The sequence below is a fragment of the Pseudophryne corroboree genome, chromosome 1, assembly GCF_028390025.1.
Source record: "Pseudophryne corroboree isolate aPseCor3 chromosome 1, aPseCor3.hap2, whole genome shotgun sequence".
NCBI classification, from domain to species: domain Eukaryota; kingdom Metazoa; phylum Chordata; class Amphibia; order Anura; family Myobatrachidae; genus Pseudophryne; species Pseudophryne corroboree.
This window is the reverse complement of record NC_086444.1, coordinates 165,907,752-165,925,048: the sequence shown is the minus strand read 5'-3', so window position 1 is coordinate 165,925,048 and position 17,297 is coordinate 165,907,752. Positions and strand designations below refer to the sequence as shown.

The 17,297-nt window shown below is 49.0% G+C and overlaps 1 protein-coding gene across 1 annotated transcript in view; it reads right to left on the bottom strand.

Annotated features, from left to right (window-relative positions):
* ANKRA2 (ankyrin repeat family A member 2) overlaps positions 1–17,297 on the bottom strand; it is a 53,061-nt gene that overhangs the window by 17,115 nt on the left and 18,649 nt on the right. Inside the window, exons 4-6 of the mRNA XM_063963872.1 lie at positions 15,395–15,460; positions 2,315–2,412; positions 2,069–2,194 (exon numbers count right to left, since the gene is read on the bottom strand). Of these exons, the coding sequence (XP_063819942.1) occupies positions 2,069–2,194; positions 2,315–2,412; positions 15,395–15,460 (290 nt within the window). The remainder of the gene's footprint in view (positions 1–2,068; positions 2,195–2,314; positions 2,413–15,394; positions 15,461–17,297) is intronic.

Here is a 17,297-nt window from a genome sequence, read left to right as displayed (position 1 = left end):
AATGTGACCCAAGGTCAATAAAATGCTATCCCTAGCTAGGGTATCAATGTCAGATGACAAGTTATCTGCCCAAACTGCTACAGCGCTACAAACCCAAGCCGACGCTATAGCCGGTCTGAGCAAAGCACCCGTATGTGCATAAATTGATTTTAAGGTAGTTTCCTGTCTGCGATCAGCAGGATCCTTGAGGGCTGCCGTGTCTGGAGACGTAGCGCCACCTTTTTGGACAAGCGCGTTAAAGCCTTGTCCACCCTGGGCGAGGATTCCCACCGTAACCTGTCCTGTGCAGGGAAAGGATACGCCATAAGAATTCTCTTGGGAATCTGCAGTTTCTTGTCTGGAGTTTCCCAAGCCTTTTCAAATAAGGCGTTCAGCTCATGAGATGGGGGAAAGGTTACCACAGGTTTCTTTTCCTTAAACATGCATACCCCTCGTGTCAGGGACCGAGGGGTCATCTGTGATATGCAAAACATCTTTTATTGCAATAATCATATACTGAATACTTTTGGCCACCCTTGGGTGTAAACTCGCATCATCGTAGTCGACACTGGAGTCAGAATCCGTGTCGGTATCAGTGTCTGCTACTTAGGACAGGGGACGTTTCTGAGACCCTGAAGGGCCCTGTGACACAGTCAAAGCCATTGATTGACTCCCTGTCTTTTGTCTGGACTCTGCTTTGTCCATCCTCTTATGTAATAAAGACACATTTGCATTTAAAACATTCCACATATCCAGCCAATCAGGTGTCGGCGTCGCCGACGGAGACAGCACAATCATCTACTCCACCTCCTCCTTAGATGAGCCTTCCGCTTCAGACATGCCGACACACACGTACCGACCACCACACACTCAGGGACATGTATAGATTACATTTACATATATATATATATATATATATATATACACACACACACACACACACACACACACACACATATATATATATATATATATATATATATATAGACAGTCCCCCAATAAGGCCCTTTGGAGAGACAGAGAGAGAGTATGCCAGCACACACCCAGCGCCACCGGACATTGGAATAAAATCCCAGTCAGTACATCGCTTTTATAAATATACTCACTGCGCCAATTAAATGTGCCCCCACCCCCCCTCTTTTTTGCCCTCTGTACTTGTGTTCAGCAGGGGAGAGTCCGGGGAGCCAGCTTCTCTGCAGCGTGCTGTGGAGAAAATGGCGCTGGTTAGTGCTGAGGAATCAAGCTCCGCCCCCTTCCCGGCGGGCTTCGATCCAGCCCAAATCTTTATACTGGCGGGGGTTTTTGCAATATACTGCCTCCACAGTATATATCCATGCCAGTGTCCCTAGAGGGTTAATAATTGCTGCCCAGGGCGCCCCCCCTGCACCCATACAGTGCCGCCAGTGTGTGTGTGTGTGTTGGGAGCAATGGTGCGCAGCGTTACCTCATAGAAGATCAGAAGTCTTCTGCCGCCTTTGAAGTTTTCTATCTTCTCATACTCACCCGGCTTCTATCTTCCGGCTCTGTGAGGAGGACGGCGGCGCGGCTCCGGAACGACCAGCGAGGGTGAGACCTGCGTTCCGACCCTCTGGAGCTAATGGTGTCCAGTAGCCTAAGAAGCAGAGCCTATCATTTAAGTAGGTCTGCTTCTCTCCCCTCAGTCCCACGATGCAGGGAGCCTGTTGCCAGCAGTGCTCCCTGAAAATAAAAATCCTAACAAAAAGTTTTTTTTCAGAGAAACTCAGTAGAGCTCCCCTGCAGTGCATCCAGTCTCCTCTGGGCACAGGATCTAACTGAGGTCTGGAGGAGGGGCATAGAGGGAGGAGCCAGTGCACACCCATCTAAAGTCTTTAGAGTGCCCATGTCTCCTGCGGAGCCCGTCTATACCCCATGGTCCTTACGGAGTCCCCAGCATCCTCTAGGACGTAAGAGAAATGCTTATAGGTTATCTGGGACAGATTTCCTGCAGACATTATACAGAACCGAGCTATGAGCCGCTCAGAGTGCTAGTTATACATTTCTGGCAATGATAAGAATGAGTAAGACTACACTGTTATACACAGGTCAGGCAGATAGACTGTAATCTTACCCAGTCATATTCATTGACATCCACTCCACACTCCACCAGCATTCTTACTATATCCGTGTAACCTTTGCTGCAGGCCAGTGACAGGGCACTTTCTCGTCCTTTGCCAAGGACTTGCGGGTCTGCACCCTGGAATAGAAGATGTATTTCTATGTATGAATAGATCCTGCTGTAATTTACTATAATGGGATCATCAGTTTGTAGCTGCAGGGTAATGTGTACAAAATAACGGTTCCTTTACTTTCTTACATTCTGAAGAAGAAACTCCACCACGGCGATCTGGCCATGGGCTGCGGCCCACATAAGTGGCGTGAAACCTTCCTCGTCTGTAAGATTAATCACATTTTCTGCACAAAACAAGAAAGCAAAATTATTTAAATATACTGCATAATATATAGAAAAAGTCATAAACAGAATGCATGGGACAATAGGTCATTTTCCTACCACTAAAAGCTTCATAGTAAATACTGCATCCTTATGTTCATTCTAACAGGAGTCCGGTCATTGCTGCAAAAAGCATGCCAAGGGACTCGCTATGCGCACAGACCTATAGAATGCAGCAGTGGAAATGCTAGACCCCATTCCCCATGATCAGTACATTGGCCCTCATTCCGAGTTGTTCGCTCGGTATTTTTCATCGCATCGCAGTGAGAATTCTCTTAGTGCGCATGCGTAATGTTCGCACTGCGCATGCGTCAAGTAACTTTACTAAGAAGAAAGTAATTTTACTCACGGCTTTTTCGTCGCTCCGGAGAACGCATTGTGATTGACAGGAAATGGGTGTTACTGGGCGGATGTACGGCGTTTTAGGGGCGTGTGGCAGGAAACGCTACCGTTTCCGGAAAAAACGCAGGCGTGTCTGGAGAAACGGTGGGAGTGCTTGGGCGAACGCTGGGTGTGTTTATGACGTCAGCCGGGACCGAAAAGCACTGAATTGATCGCACAGGCAGAGTAAGTCTGGAGTTACTCAGAAACTGCTAACTCGGTTTTGATCGCAATATTGCGAATACATCGGTCGCACATTTAAGATGTTTAGATTCACTCCCAGTAGGCGGCGGCTTAGCGTGTGTAACTCTGCTATAATCGCCTTGCGAGCGAACAACTCGGAATGAGGGCCATTATACTGTATAAGCACAGGTGTGTTGCAAGATATTCCGGTGTAACGTGCTATGAATGTTCTCTGAAGCTTATTTATTGCTATAAGACACAGGTTCTCAAACTCGGTCCTCAGGACCCCACACATTGCATGTTTTCCAGGTAACCCAGCAGGTGCACAGGTGTATTAATTGCTCACTGACACATTTTAAAAGGCCCACAGGTGCAGCTAATTATTTCACTTGTGATTCTGTGAGGAGACCTGCAAAAAACATGCACTGTGTGGGGTCCTGAGGACCGAGTTTGAGAACCTGTGCTATAAGAGATGAGACTGAAAAAATAAGAATTTACTTACCGATAATTCTATTTCTCGTAGTCCGTAGTGGATGCTGGGGACTCCGTCAGGACCATGGGGAATAGCGGCTCCGCAGGAGACAGGGCACAAAAATAAAGCTTTAGGATTAGGTGGTGTGTACTGGCTCCTCCCCCTATGACCCTCCTCCAAGCCTCAGTTAGGATACTGTGCCCGGACGAGCGTACACAATAAGGAAGGATATTGAATCCCGGGTAAGACTCATACCAGCCACACCAATCACACCGTATAACTTGTGATCTGAACCCAGTTAACAGTATGACAAACGTAGGAGCCTCTGAACAGACGGCTCACAACAATAACAACCCGAATTTGTTTGTAACAATAACTATGTACAAGTATTGCAGACAATCCGCACTTGGGATGGGCGCCCAGCATCCACTACGGACTACGAGAAATAGAATTATCGGTAAGTAAATTCTTATTTTCTCTAACGTCCTAAGTGGATGCTGGGGACTCCGTCAGGACCATGGGGATTATACCAAAGCTCCCAAACGGGCGGGAGAGTGCGGATGACTCTGCAGCACCGAATGAGAGAACTCAAGGTCCTCCTCAGCCAGGGTATCAAATTTGTAGAATTTTGCAAACGTGTTTGCCCCTGACCAAGTAGCAGCTCGGCAGAGTTGTAATGCCGAGACCCCCCGGGCAGCCGCCCAGGATGAGCCCACTTTCCTTGTGGAATGGGCCTTGACAGATTTAGGTTGTGGCAAGCCTGCCACAGAATGTGCAAGTTGAATTGTGCTACAAATCCAACGAGCAATCGTCTGCTTAGAAGCAGGAGCACCCATCTTGTTGGATGCATACAATATAAACAGTGAGTCAGACTTTCTGACTCCCGCCGTTCTTGAAATATATATTTTCAATGCCCGGACCACGTCCAACAACTTGGAATCCTCCAAATCGTTAGTAGCCGCAGGCACCACAATAGGCTGGTTCAGGTGAAACGCTGACACCACCTTAGGCAGAAAATGGGGATTTTTGTTTACTTACCGTAAAATCTCTTTCTCTGAGTCCATCTGGGGGACGCTGCGCCGTTACTTGTGGGTTAGAGGTGTGTGGTAGTGGAGATTGGCACAGAACTATCAAAAGCTGACTCCTCCCCCCTCTAACCCCTCCCATCTCCTTCCTGCTCAGCCCTGATCAGTTAACGTTTAGCCAAGCCAAAGGAGATAGACCAGAATAAAAAATTAACCAATTAAACCAGACAAACTATGGGAGGGATCGCAGCGTCCCCCAGATGGACTCAGAGAAAGAGATTTTACGGTAAGTAAACAAAAATCCCCATTTCTCTGTCCTCCATCTGGGGGACGCTGCGCCGTTACTTGTGGGATTTCCCAAAGCAAGCTAATGAGAGGAGGGAGACGTTGACGGCATAGCCGTCTGTAAAATACGACGCCCAACAGAGGCAGTCTCCAAACTAAAAGTATGAAACCGGTAAAACTTTGTGAACGTATGGACTGACGACCAGGTCGCCGCCCTGCATAGTTGCTCAACAGATGCACCACCGCGAACAGCCCAAGACGCTCCAACTGCTCTAGTCGAATGAGCCTTAATTGAGTCAGGAACCGAAACGCTTGAGGACACGTAAGCCTGTCTGATGGCCGAAGTTATCCAACGGGCCACAGTGTTCTTAGAGGCAGGCCAACCTCGTTTGGGAGCATCAATCAATACCAGCAAGGAATCCGTACGACGGAAAGCCTCCGTGCGAGACAAATAAATACGTAAGGCCCGAACAACATCCAAGAGAGCCAAATGGGAATCCTCCCCCTGAGAAGATGACGGATTAAAAGCTGGAAGAACGATGTCCTGATTTAAATGGAATGCTGAAACAACCTTTGGAAGAAATGAAGGCTTTGTCCGCAGCACCACCCGATTTTCATGAAACACTAACAAGGGTGGCCTGCAAGAAAGAGCCGCCAACTCAGACACTCGTCTAGCTGAGGCAATTGCCAACAGAAAAACAACTTTTTGTGTTAGATAACGTAGTTCCACAGATTCTAGAGGTTCAAATGGAGACTTTTGAAGAGCCTTAAGTACCAAGTTTAAATCCCAGGGAGGAATCGGAGGAACAAAAGGTGGTTGAATTCGAAGTACTCCCTGCAGGAATGTTTGAACCTCTGGAATGATTGCTAATTTCTTTTGAAAAAGGACCGACAAGGCCGAAACCTGACCCTTCAGGGAAGAAAGTTTTAAACCCTTGTCAAGACCCTCCTGGAGAAAGGAGAGCAGGCGAGGAAGTCTAAACAAATGCGGAGTCAAGTTCCTTTTCTCGCACCAAGCAATGTAAATACGCCATACTCTATGGTAAATGCCAGAAGTCACCGGCTTTCTAGCCCGAATCATTGTCTGAACAACCGCACGAGAAAGGCCCTTTGCCTTCAGAATGTTGGATTCAAGAACCAAGCCGTCAAAGCCAGCCGATTTAAATCTGGGTGGCGACAAGGTCCCTGAAGCAGAAGATCTGGTCGCAGAGGGAGGCGAAAGGGGTCTCCGACGACCATGCTGTTTAGAAGAGTGTACCACTGTCGGCGTGGCCAATCCGGAGCCACCAGAATTATTGCAAGGCCTTCTCGCCGAATGCGTTGGAGTAGACGTGGGAGCAGTGGAATTGGTGGGAACACGTAACCCAGCTGAAATTGCCACGGAGCTGTTAGTGCATCGATCAGAAATGCTTGAGGATCCTGAGTTCTTGATCCGTAAACCGGAAGTTTTTTGTTGAGCCGTGACGCCATCAGGTCTAATTCTGGCACTCCCCAGCGATCCACTAGAGAAAGAAACACTTCCTGGTGAAGTTCCCACTCTCCCGGATGAATCGTGTGACGACTCAAAAAGTCTGCTTCCCAGTTTTCGACTCCCGGAATGTGAATGGCTGAAATCACGGGAATCCAACGCTCCGCCCACGTGAGAATCTGAGCAACCTCTCTCATTGCGGACCAGCTGCGAGTTCCTCCCTGTTTGTTGATGTAAGCCACTGCCGTGGCATTGTCGGATTGCACCCGAACTGGATGGCCCTGCACCATGGTCTGAATCCGAATGAGAGCATACCGGATCGCTCTCAATTCCAGAATGTTGATTTGTAGTTTTGACTCTTGATTGCTCCAGCGCCCCTGTAAATGATGAGTCTGGAACACTGCTCCCCAACCGCTGAGGCTTGCGTCCGTGGTTACCATCATCCAAGACCAGACCGTGAACGGCGCACCCTTCCTCAGATTGTGACTGTGAAGCCACCAGTAGAGCGACTGACGAGTTCTTATCGACAAGCGTATCAACTGCAGTTCGAGGCGCGAATCCGTCCGAGTCCAACAGTGGAGAATCTGAGCTTGAAGAGGTCGGGCGTGGAATCTGGCGTATGGAACTGCCTCGAATGAGGCTACCATCTTGCCCAGTACCTGCATGCATCTGAGGACTGATACTGCCGGCAATTTTAACAAGGTTCTGATTCTGGCTTGTAAGTCCTGAATCTTGTCTGTAGGAAGAAACACCTTCTGGCTGTTGGTGTCGAATAGAAGACCCAGAAAAACCATTTTCTGTGACGGGAGTAGAGATGACTTTGGAAAATTGATTATCCACCCGAAAGACTGTAGAGTCTCTATCGTTAGACGCAGGTTCTGAGTGAGAATCTCCGGTGACGGGGCCTTGATCAACAGGTCGTCCAAGTATGGAGTGATGTTGACCCCTTTGCAACGGAGAACTGCGACGACATGACCCAGGACCTTCGTAAACACCCGGGGAGCCGTAGAAAGACCAAAGGGAAGGGCCCGAAACTGAAAATGCCACGGACCTACTGCAAATCTCAGAAGTGATTGATGTCCTGTCCAAATTGGAACATGTAGGTATGCGTCCTTTATATCTATTGAAGCCAAATATTCCCCTGGCTCCATGGCTGCGATAATGGAGCGAATGGATTCCATCCTGAATTTCTGGGATGAAAGGTACGGATTGAGGGCTTTTAGATTTAGAATGGGTCGAAACGAACCGTCCGGCTTGTCTACGAGAAAAAGACCCGAGTAAAAGCCCCGACCTCTCTGAGGAGCTGGGACCGGAAGGATTACTCCATTTTGTAATAGTTTTGCTGTTGCCTGAAGGAGAGCCTGACGTCTGGAGGGGTCGTCTGGGAGAGGCGTCACAATTAGTCGGGCTGGGACTGCTTCTTCGAAATCCAACATATATCCTCTGGAAATGACCCCTATTACCCACCGATCCGGTTTCGATAGGAGCCACACTTCCCTGAAGTGAAGTAAACGAGCCCCAACCTGTATTGATCCCTCCAGAGGGCCCGAAGCGTCATGCCTCAGGCTTGTCGGCAGGCTTACTGGACGGTCTGCGAGTAGCCTGAGCTCCTCTACCTCTGAATGATCCCCTTCGTGGAAATCTGGAGAAGGGTCGAAAGGACTGGAAATTACCTCTGCCCTGCGTACGAAAGGACCGAAATCTTGTAGGCTTTGGTTTGTTTGGAGCAGACGGAAGGAAAGGGCTCTTTCCCCCCGTAGTATCTGAAATAATTTTCTTTAACTCTGATCCAAAAAGAAATTCGCCTTCAAAAGGGACTGCCGTCAAGGTCTGCTTTGAGTCCGAATCAGCATTCCAAACCCTAAGCCAAAGAGATCGTCTTGCGGATACTGTTAAGGCAGAAACACGGGACTGTAGCGCCACCGAATCCAATAATGCTTCACCCACGTAAGTAAGGGCCTCAGAAATCTGTTCTGCTAATTGAATGGCCTCCGACGGATCGTCTGACTGCATCCCAGATACAACCTGTGCAAGCCACTCATCAACGGCTTTAAGCACCCAGGCACTCGCCAGAACTGGACGGAGAGAAACACCTGATAAGGAAAACATAGATTTTAGTAATGCTTCTATCTTCCTATCGGTAGAGTCTTTTAAAGTCGCAGACTGTACTGACGGAATAACCGTAGCTTTTGCTAAATGCGAAATAGGGGCGTCTACCTTTGGGGCGGTTTCCCAAATTGTTGTATCCTCTTCTGTAAAAGGATATAGAAACTTTAACTTTTTAGGCGCCTGGAAACGGGAATCCGGTTTTAGCCAGGGTTCTTTTAAAATATCCGCAAAGTGCGAGTAAGAAGGGAACGCAGTAACCTGTCTCTTCTGTCGTTTAAAGAAAGAGGAAGAAGTCTCGGCTACTGCCTCATCCTGAATATTAAGGGTCTGACGAATGGCTTCTATTAGTAGCCTAACACCTGAATTAGTAGATAAATCCTCATCTTCCCAAGCCGAATTTTCGTCCCCTTCAGGATCTACCTCCCCTTCTTCCAATGGAGATGTCAGAGTATCCAACTCCTCTCCTGGAAATGCAATAGCGGGTAACGGCTGCGTTCGCTTAGAAGCCGCCGAACTACTGGCCGAACTTACAAATTTATTTACAGACTGAGTCAAATCAGTGAGACATTTTCCCATATTCTGGGCCCACAGCGGTTCCACCTGAGTCTGGGCCAAAGCTGCTTCCGACCTTGACTGACGCAAATCTGAAATTGCGTCCACCATGGCCTTGACCCAAGGGGGCATTGACTGATCTGTGGATCTGCCCTGCTGATCTGCCGCTGGTGCACCAGAGCATGATGTACAGAGGGTCCCTGCGTCAGCACTCCCCTTAGCCAGCTTTGTGCCACATTGTGAACATGAGAAATAAACCACTGAGGTTGTTTTTCCCTTAGTAGGTTTCTCTGGCTTGCTGGTCATCTTTACTCTGGTGAACTATGTCCCCCAAGTTGTGTTAAAAAATATCTGAGATTCAACCCACTAGACTTGCTCTTTGTTAATATGCTGCTCTAGCCACCAGACTAGAGGAGACACTGTGATCCCCCTCCCCCCCTTTTATACTTGCGGTTTTTATCCCCCTGTGTATGTAATCCTCCTCCGTAGCACAGCGTCCCCTGTGTGCAGGCAGAGAAGATGGCGCCGTGACCAGCCGTGCGCGCGCGCGGGCAGAGCTGAGCGGGAAGACGGCTCTGCCCGCCTGACGTCATTCTCATCTCGTCAAAAACCGGAAGTTCGGCTCCCGTGCGCCGCTACACAGAGCGGTTGTCACGGCAGCCAAGTAACGGTCCAGGGAGTGAATAACACCCTCCCGGACCTAACACAGTCCTCCACCTCACATTTCACCCCAGATCAGCCTCCGTGCTGTCTGTGGGTGATCGCGCGCTCGGGGGGGGGGGGGGGGGGGGGGGGGGGAGGGAGGGGAGGAGGAGTTTGGTAGTCCCAATAAATTCACCATTAATAACAGGAAATAGGGACATTAATAATAGGAAATAGGGACAGCCCAATACTGTCAATGACAGATTGTGGCTGTCCAGTACCTGATGCTGCTGTCTTCTCTCTTTCTCTCTCTGAAGGCCCCAGTGACCGAAGGTATAGTGGCCTCCCTGCAGCAGTCTGGAATGGGATACTAACCCCTTCCACTGTTATACCTGTCACCTGTAAACAGGGACTAGGTATTTGTGAAAGAAGAAATAATAAAAAAAAAAAAAAAATTCCTAAAGAGAAATCAAAACTGTGTCTGTACTCCACAGGCACAAAACTAAAAACTGATCAGGGCTGAGCAGGAAGGAGATGGGAGGGGTTAGAGGGGGGAGGAGTCAGCTTTTGATAGTTCTGTGCCAATCTCCACTACCACACACCTCTAACCCACAAGTAACGGCGCAGCGTCCCCCAGATGGAGGACAGAGAAATGAGGACGCGTCCGCAGTTCTGCCCTGTCCGTATGGAAAATCAGATATGGGCTCTTATATGATAAAGCCGCCAATTCTGATACTCTCCTGGCTGAAGCCAGGGCCAGTAGCATGGTTACTTTCCATGTAAGATACTTCAACTCCACCGATTTGAGCGGCTCAAACCAATGGGATTTGAGAAAATCCAAGACTACATTAAGATCCCACGGTGCCACTGGGGGCACAACCGGGGGCTGTATATGTAGTACTCCTTTTACAAAAGTCTGGACTTCAGGAACTGAAGCCAATTCTTTCTGGAAGAAAATCGACAGGGCCGAAATTTGAACCTTAATGGACCCCAATTTGAGGCCCATAGACAATCCTGTTTGCAGGAAATGTAGGAATCGACCCAGTTGAAATTCCTCCGTGGGGGCCTTCCTGGCCTCACACCACGCAACATATTTCCTCCAAATGCGGTGATAATGTTGTGCAGTCACCTCCTTCCTGGCTTTTACCAGTGTAGGAATGACCTCTTCCGGAATGCCTTTTTCCCTTAGAATTCGGCGTTCAACCGCCATGCCGTCAAACGCAGCCGCGGTAAGTCTTGGAATAGACACGGTCCCTGCTGAAGCAGGTCCCGTCTTAGAGGTAGAGGCCACGGATCCTCCGTGAGCATCTCTTGAAGTTCCTTCCGGGTACCAAGTTCTTCTTGGCCAATCCGGAGCCACTAGTATCGTTCTTACTCCCTTTTGCCGTATAATTCTCAGTACTTTTGGTATGAGAGGCAGAGGAGGGAACACATACACTGACTGGAACACCCACGGTGTTACCAGAGCGTCCACAGCTATTGCCTGAGGGTCTCTTGACCTGGCGCAATACCTGTCCAGTTTTTTGTTGAGGCGGAACGCCATCATATCCACCATTGGTTTTTCCCAACGGTTCACAATCATGTGGAAGACTTCTGGATGAAGTCCCCACTCTCCCGGGTGTAGATCGTGTCTGCTGAGGAAGTCTGCTTCCCAGTTGTCCACTCCCGGAATGAATACTGCTGACAGTGCTATCGCATGATCTTCCGCCCAGCGAAGAATCCTTGCAGCTTCTGCCATTGCTGTCCTGCTTCTTGTGCCGCCCTGTCTGTTTACGTGGGCGACTGCCGTGATGTTGTCCGACTGGATCAACACCGGCTGACCCTGAAGCAGGGGTTTTGCCAGACTTAGAGCATTGTAAATCGCTCTTAGCTCCAGTATATTTATGTGAAGAGACATCTCCAGGCTTGACCATACTCCCTGGAAGTTTCTTCCCTGTGTGACCGCTCCCCAGCCTCTCAGACTGGCATCCGTGGTCACCAGGACCCAGTCCTGTATGCCGAATCTGCGGCCCTCTAACAGATGAGCACTCTGCAACCACCACAGAAGAGACACCCTTGTCCGTGGCGATAAGGTTATCCGCTGATGCATCTGCAGATGTGATCCGGACCATTTGTCCAGCAGATCCCACTGAAAAGTTCGTGCGTGGAATCTGCCGAATGGAATCGCTTCGTAAGAAGCCACCATCTTTCCCAGGACTCTTGTGCATTGATGCACAGACACTTTCCCTGGTTTTAGGAGGTTCCTGACAAGTTCGGATAACTCCCTGGCTTTCTCCTCCGGAAGAAACACCTTTTTCTGAACCGTGTCCAGAATCATTCCCAGGAACAGCAGACGTGTCGTCGGGGTCAACTGAGATTTTGGAAAATTCAGAATCCACCCGTGTTGTTGCAGCACTAGTCGGGTTAGTGCTACTCCGTCCTCCAGCTGTTCTCTGGACCTTGCCCTTATCAGGAGATCGTCCAAGTAAGGGATAATTAATACGCCTCTTCTTCGCAGAAGAATCATCATTTCGGCCATTACCTTGGTAAAGACCCGAGGTGCCGTGGACAATCCAAACGGCAGCGTCTGAAACTGATAATGACAGTTTTGCACCACGAACCTGAGGTACCCTTGATGTGAAGGGCAAATTGGGACATGCAGGTAAGCATCCTTTATGTCCAGGGACACCATAAAGTCCCCTTCTTCCAGATTCGCTATCACTGCTCTGAGTGACTCCATCTTGAACTTGAATTTTTGTATGTACAGGTTCAAAGATTTCAGATTTAGAATAGGTCTCACCGAGCCGTCCGGCTTCGGTACCACAAATAGCGTGGAGTAATACCCCTTTCCCTGTTGTAGGAGGGGTACCTTGACTATCACCTGCTGAGAAAACAGCTTGTGAATGGCTTCCAATACCGTCGCCCTGTCTGAGGGAGACGTTGGCAAAGCAGACTTTAGGAACCTGCGAGGGGGAGACTTCTCGAATTCCAACCTGTAACCCTGAGATACTACCTGCAGGATCCAGGGGTCCACCTGTGAGCAAGCCCACTGTGCGCTGAAATTCTTGAGTCGACCCCCCACCGCTCCTGAGTCCGCTTGTAAGGCCCCAGCGTCATGCTGAGGGCTTTGCAGAACCCTGAGAGGGCTTCTGTTCCTGGACAGGGGCTGCTTGCTGCCCTCTCTTACCCCTTCCTCTGCCCCGAGGCAGATATGACTGTCCTTTTGTCCGCTTGTTCTTATAGGACCGAAAGGACTGCGGCTGAAAAGACGGTGTCTTTTTCTGTTGGGAGGGGGTCTGAGGTAAAAAGGTGGATTTTCCGGCAGTTGCCGTGGCCACCAGATCCGATAGACCGACGCCAAATAATTCCTCCCCTTTATACGGCAATACTTCCATATGTCGTTTGGAATCCGCATCACCTGACCACTGTCGCGTCCATAAACTCCTTCTGGCAGATATGGACATCGCATTTACTCTCGATGCCAGAGTGCAAATATCTCACTGAGCATCTCGCATATAAAGGAAAGCATCCTTTAATTGCTCTATAGTCAATAAAATACTGTCCCTATCCAGGGTATCAATATTTTCAGTCAGGGAATCCAACCAGACGACCCCAGCACTGCACATCCAGGCTGAGGCGATGGCTGGTCGCAGTATAACACCAGTATGTGTGTATATACTTTTTAGGGTAGTTTCCAGTCTCCTATCAGCTGGATCCCTGAGGGCGGCCGTATCAGGAGACGGTAACGCCACTTGTTTTGATAAGCGTGTGAGCGCCTTATCCACCCTAGGGGGTGTTTCCCAGCGCGCCCTAACCTCTGGCGGGAAAGGGTATAATGCTAATAACTTTTTTGAAATTAGCACTTTTCTATCTGGGTTAACCCACGCTTCATCACATACATCATTTAATTCCTCTGATTCAGGAAAAACTACAGGTAGTTTTTTCACCCCCCACATAATACCCCTTTTTGTGGTACTTGCAGTATCAGAGATATGCAAAGCCTCCTTCATTGCCGTGATCATATAACGTGTGGCCCTACTTGAAAATACGTTTGTTTCATCACCGTCGACACTAGATTCAGTGTCTGTGTCTGGGTCTGTGTCGACCGACTGAGGTAAAGGGCGCTTTACAGCCCCTGACGGTGTCTGAGACGCCTGGGCAGGTACTAACTGGTTTGCCGGCCGTCTCATGTCGTCAACTGATTTTTGTAATGTGCTGACATTATCACGTAATTCCATAAACAAAGCCATCCATTCCGGTGTCGACTCCCTGGGGGGTGACATCACCATTATCGGCAATTGCTCTGCCTCCACACCAACATCGTCCTCATACATGTCGACACACACGTACCGACACACAGCAGACACACAGGGAATGCTCTTATCGAAGACAGGACCCCACTAGCCCTTTGGGGAGACAGAGGGAGAGTTTGCCAGCACACACCCAAGCGCCATAATATATATGGGAACAACCTTATATAAGTGTTGTTCCTTATAGCAGCTTAAATATATCAAAATATCGCCAAAAAATGCCCCCCCTCTCTGTTTTACCCTGTTTCTGTAGTGCAGTGCAGGGGAGAGTCCTGGGAGCCTTCCTCACAGCGGAGCTGAGCAGGAAAATGGCGCTGTGTGCTGAGGAGAATAAGCCCCGCCCCCTATTTCGGCGGGCTTTCCTCCCGTGGATTTAGATAACTGGCATGGGTTAAATACATACATATAGCCTCAATGGCTATATGTGATGTATTCTTTTGCCATAAAGGTATTAAATATTGCTGCCCAGGGCGCCCCCAGCAGCGCCCTGCACCCTCCGTGACCGCTTGGTGTGAAGTGTGTGACAACAATGGCGCACAGCTGCAGTGCTGTGCGCTACCTTCATGAAGACTGAAGAGCCTTCTGCCGCCTGTTTCCGGACCTTCAATCTTCAGCATCTGTAAGGGGGGTCGGCGGCGCGGCTCCGGGACGAACCCCAGGGTGAGACCTGTGTTCCGACTCCCTCTGGAGCTAATGGTGTCCAGTAGCCTAAGAATCCAATCCATCCTGCACGCAAGTGAGTTGAAATTCTCTCCCCTAAGTCCCTCGATGCAGTGAGCCTGTTGCCAGCAGGACTCACTGAAAATAAAAAACCTAAAAACTTTTTCTAAGCAGCTCTTTAGGAGAGCCACCTAGATTGCACCCTGCTCGGACGGGCACAAAAACCTAACTGAGGCTTGGAGGAGGGTCATAGGGGGAGGAGCCAGTACACACCACCTAATCCTAAAGCTTTATTTTTGTGCCCTGTCTCCTGCGGAGCCGCTATTCCCCATGGTCCTGACGGAGTCCCCAGCATCCACTTAGGACGTTAGAGAAATGTATACAATTACATATAATTCATACATGCTTGGGAAATTGTTTATAATTAAGGAAAGCGTTATCCGACTGCTGAAACAAGTCGTGGAAACTAATCTACAACACAGACTCCTCTCTGTGCTTCGTCCCATGTGAGCCACTACCGCATAAGGACATTTAATAAGGATACCGGGGCACAGCGTAATGTCAAGGGTAAGGACAACTGTGAGGCTGGCAGATAATGGGATCCGGCCACTGCATGTGGTGCGCTAATTATCAGAGAACAAGTCATCCCAATTACAGAATACTTTATGCAAATCCCTTTCAGTCTCCTTTAAGGCTCATTCATACAGTTGACACCAATCTCCCATACAACGATCTTTCAATACAAGTTTGTACATTCATGATCCAAGATATTACTCAAACAGCAGTGTTTCCGATATAAGTGACTGACCATATTCCTGCAGGGTTACCTACACTAGAAGATGCTATTTATACTGGGTCACATCGTAGATCATGTGTTACCTTGTTCAAGCCGGCTTGCCAAATACACCATCTCCCCTTGAGCTGCCAACTGGTGAACGGACAAGGCTGTGACAGGGAGGAAGACAAACATTTTACTCAGTTTAAAGCAAACCCCTGAACATCCCAACCAGCTTATTTCTGCCTGCAGTATAATGACATTTAGTTATTGAGCAGAAAGCAAAGCATACCGAGCCATATGTGTCATGTGGACACTTCTGTGCACAGCCTAGAACGGCCCTTGAACACTATACTGGACTTCTCTGTGGAGGCAATTTAATTACAGCGATGGCTGCGAGTTGCTGGTGTACAAAGCGTTTTCCCGGCAACATAATCACCCATTCTCAGCCCAGAGAGGAGCGCAGGAAAATCAACATTGTTCCTCTCGTGTAGGGGTGGGCAACATGCGGCCCGCGGACCGATCCTGCCTGGCCCGCTGTGCCCCATCAGAGTGCAATGACAAGCAGCCCGACAGGCTGAGCTGCACTGCAGTGAGCAGGCGCGGCGGCGGTCAGTGAGGAGAAGATGCGGGCAGCGAGCAGGAGCGGGCAGAGGCCACATCAGCAGTGACTCCGGGCGGCAGCAGCAGCGCGGATCATCGGACAGCGGGGATCGTCTGCCAGTGTGACAAACAGGTAAACCCCCTGTCCAGCCAGCCCCTGGATCAGTGCTTAAGCTGATGTGTAAAAACGAGGGCGCTGTCTGTCGTAATGTGTAAAAAGGGGGACGCTGTCTGCCGTAATGTGTAAAAAAGGGGGACGCTGTCTGCCGTAATGTGTAAAAAAGGGGGACGCTGTCTGCCGTAATGTGTAAAAAAGGGGGACGCTGTCTGCCGTAATGTGTAAAAAAGGGGGACGCTGTCTGCCGTAATGTGTAAAAAAGGGGGACGCTGTCTGCCGTAATGTGTAAAAAAGGGGGACGCTGTCTGCCGTAATGTGTAAAAAAGGGGGACGCTGTCTGCCGTAATGTGTAAAAAGGGGGACGCTGTCTGCCGTAATGTGTAAAAAGGGGGACGCTGTCTGCCGTAATGTGTAAAAAGGGGACTCTTTTTGAGTATTGTGTGTGGCCCTCGAATATTCGCTGGAAGTGTTAAGCGCCCCGCCCAGCTGAAATAATTGCCCACCCCTGCTCTAGTGTAACTCCCACACATTACTGAGAACTGAATTGTCCTGCAGGTGTCAGCACATTACACAGTCTGTGCTAAACTCAGGTCAGAGAGTGTATGCTTGGTAGTATAATGACTACCTCTCAATGGGGATAATTCAGAGTTGATCGCAGCAGCAAATTTGTTAGCAATTGGGCAAAACCATGTGCACTGCAGGGGGGGGGGGGCAGATATAACATGTGCAGAGAGTTAGATTTGGGTGGGGTGTGTTCAAACTGAAATCTAAATTGCAGTGTAAAAATAAAGCAGCCAGTATTTACCCTGCACAGAAACAAAATAACCCACCCAGATCTGACTCTCTCTGCAAATGTTATATCTGCCCCCCCTGCAGTGCACATGGTTTTGCCCAACTGCTAACAAATTTGCTGCTGCGATCAACTCTGAATTAGGCCCAATATGTTTACTTTCTAAGCATAATCTGTAACTTTTTCCCTACTACTTATTTATGCTTTTTTATTTTATAGAGAATTATTACTTTTTATTATTAGTTTAAACAGTTGTAAAGTAAATAAAATAGCGTCTACATTCCTTAAGAGCAAGGCCACCAAGAGATTGGTTGTGTCCCAGCACTAAGGGGATGTGAGCAAGTGTGGGAGGGTGGCCACAGCCCATCATAAGCTGTGCCTCCCTGTCATACCAAGGCCCCCAGAGAGACCCTGACTCGGATATGCCCCCCACCCCCTCTTTATATGGCCTGGTTTTGGAGCATCACAAAATGTAGAAAGTAAATAAAACTAAAAA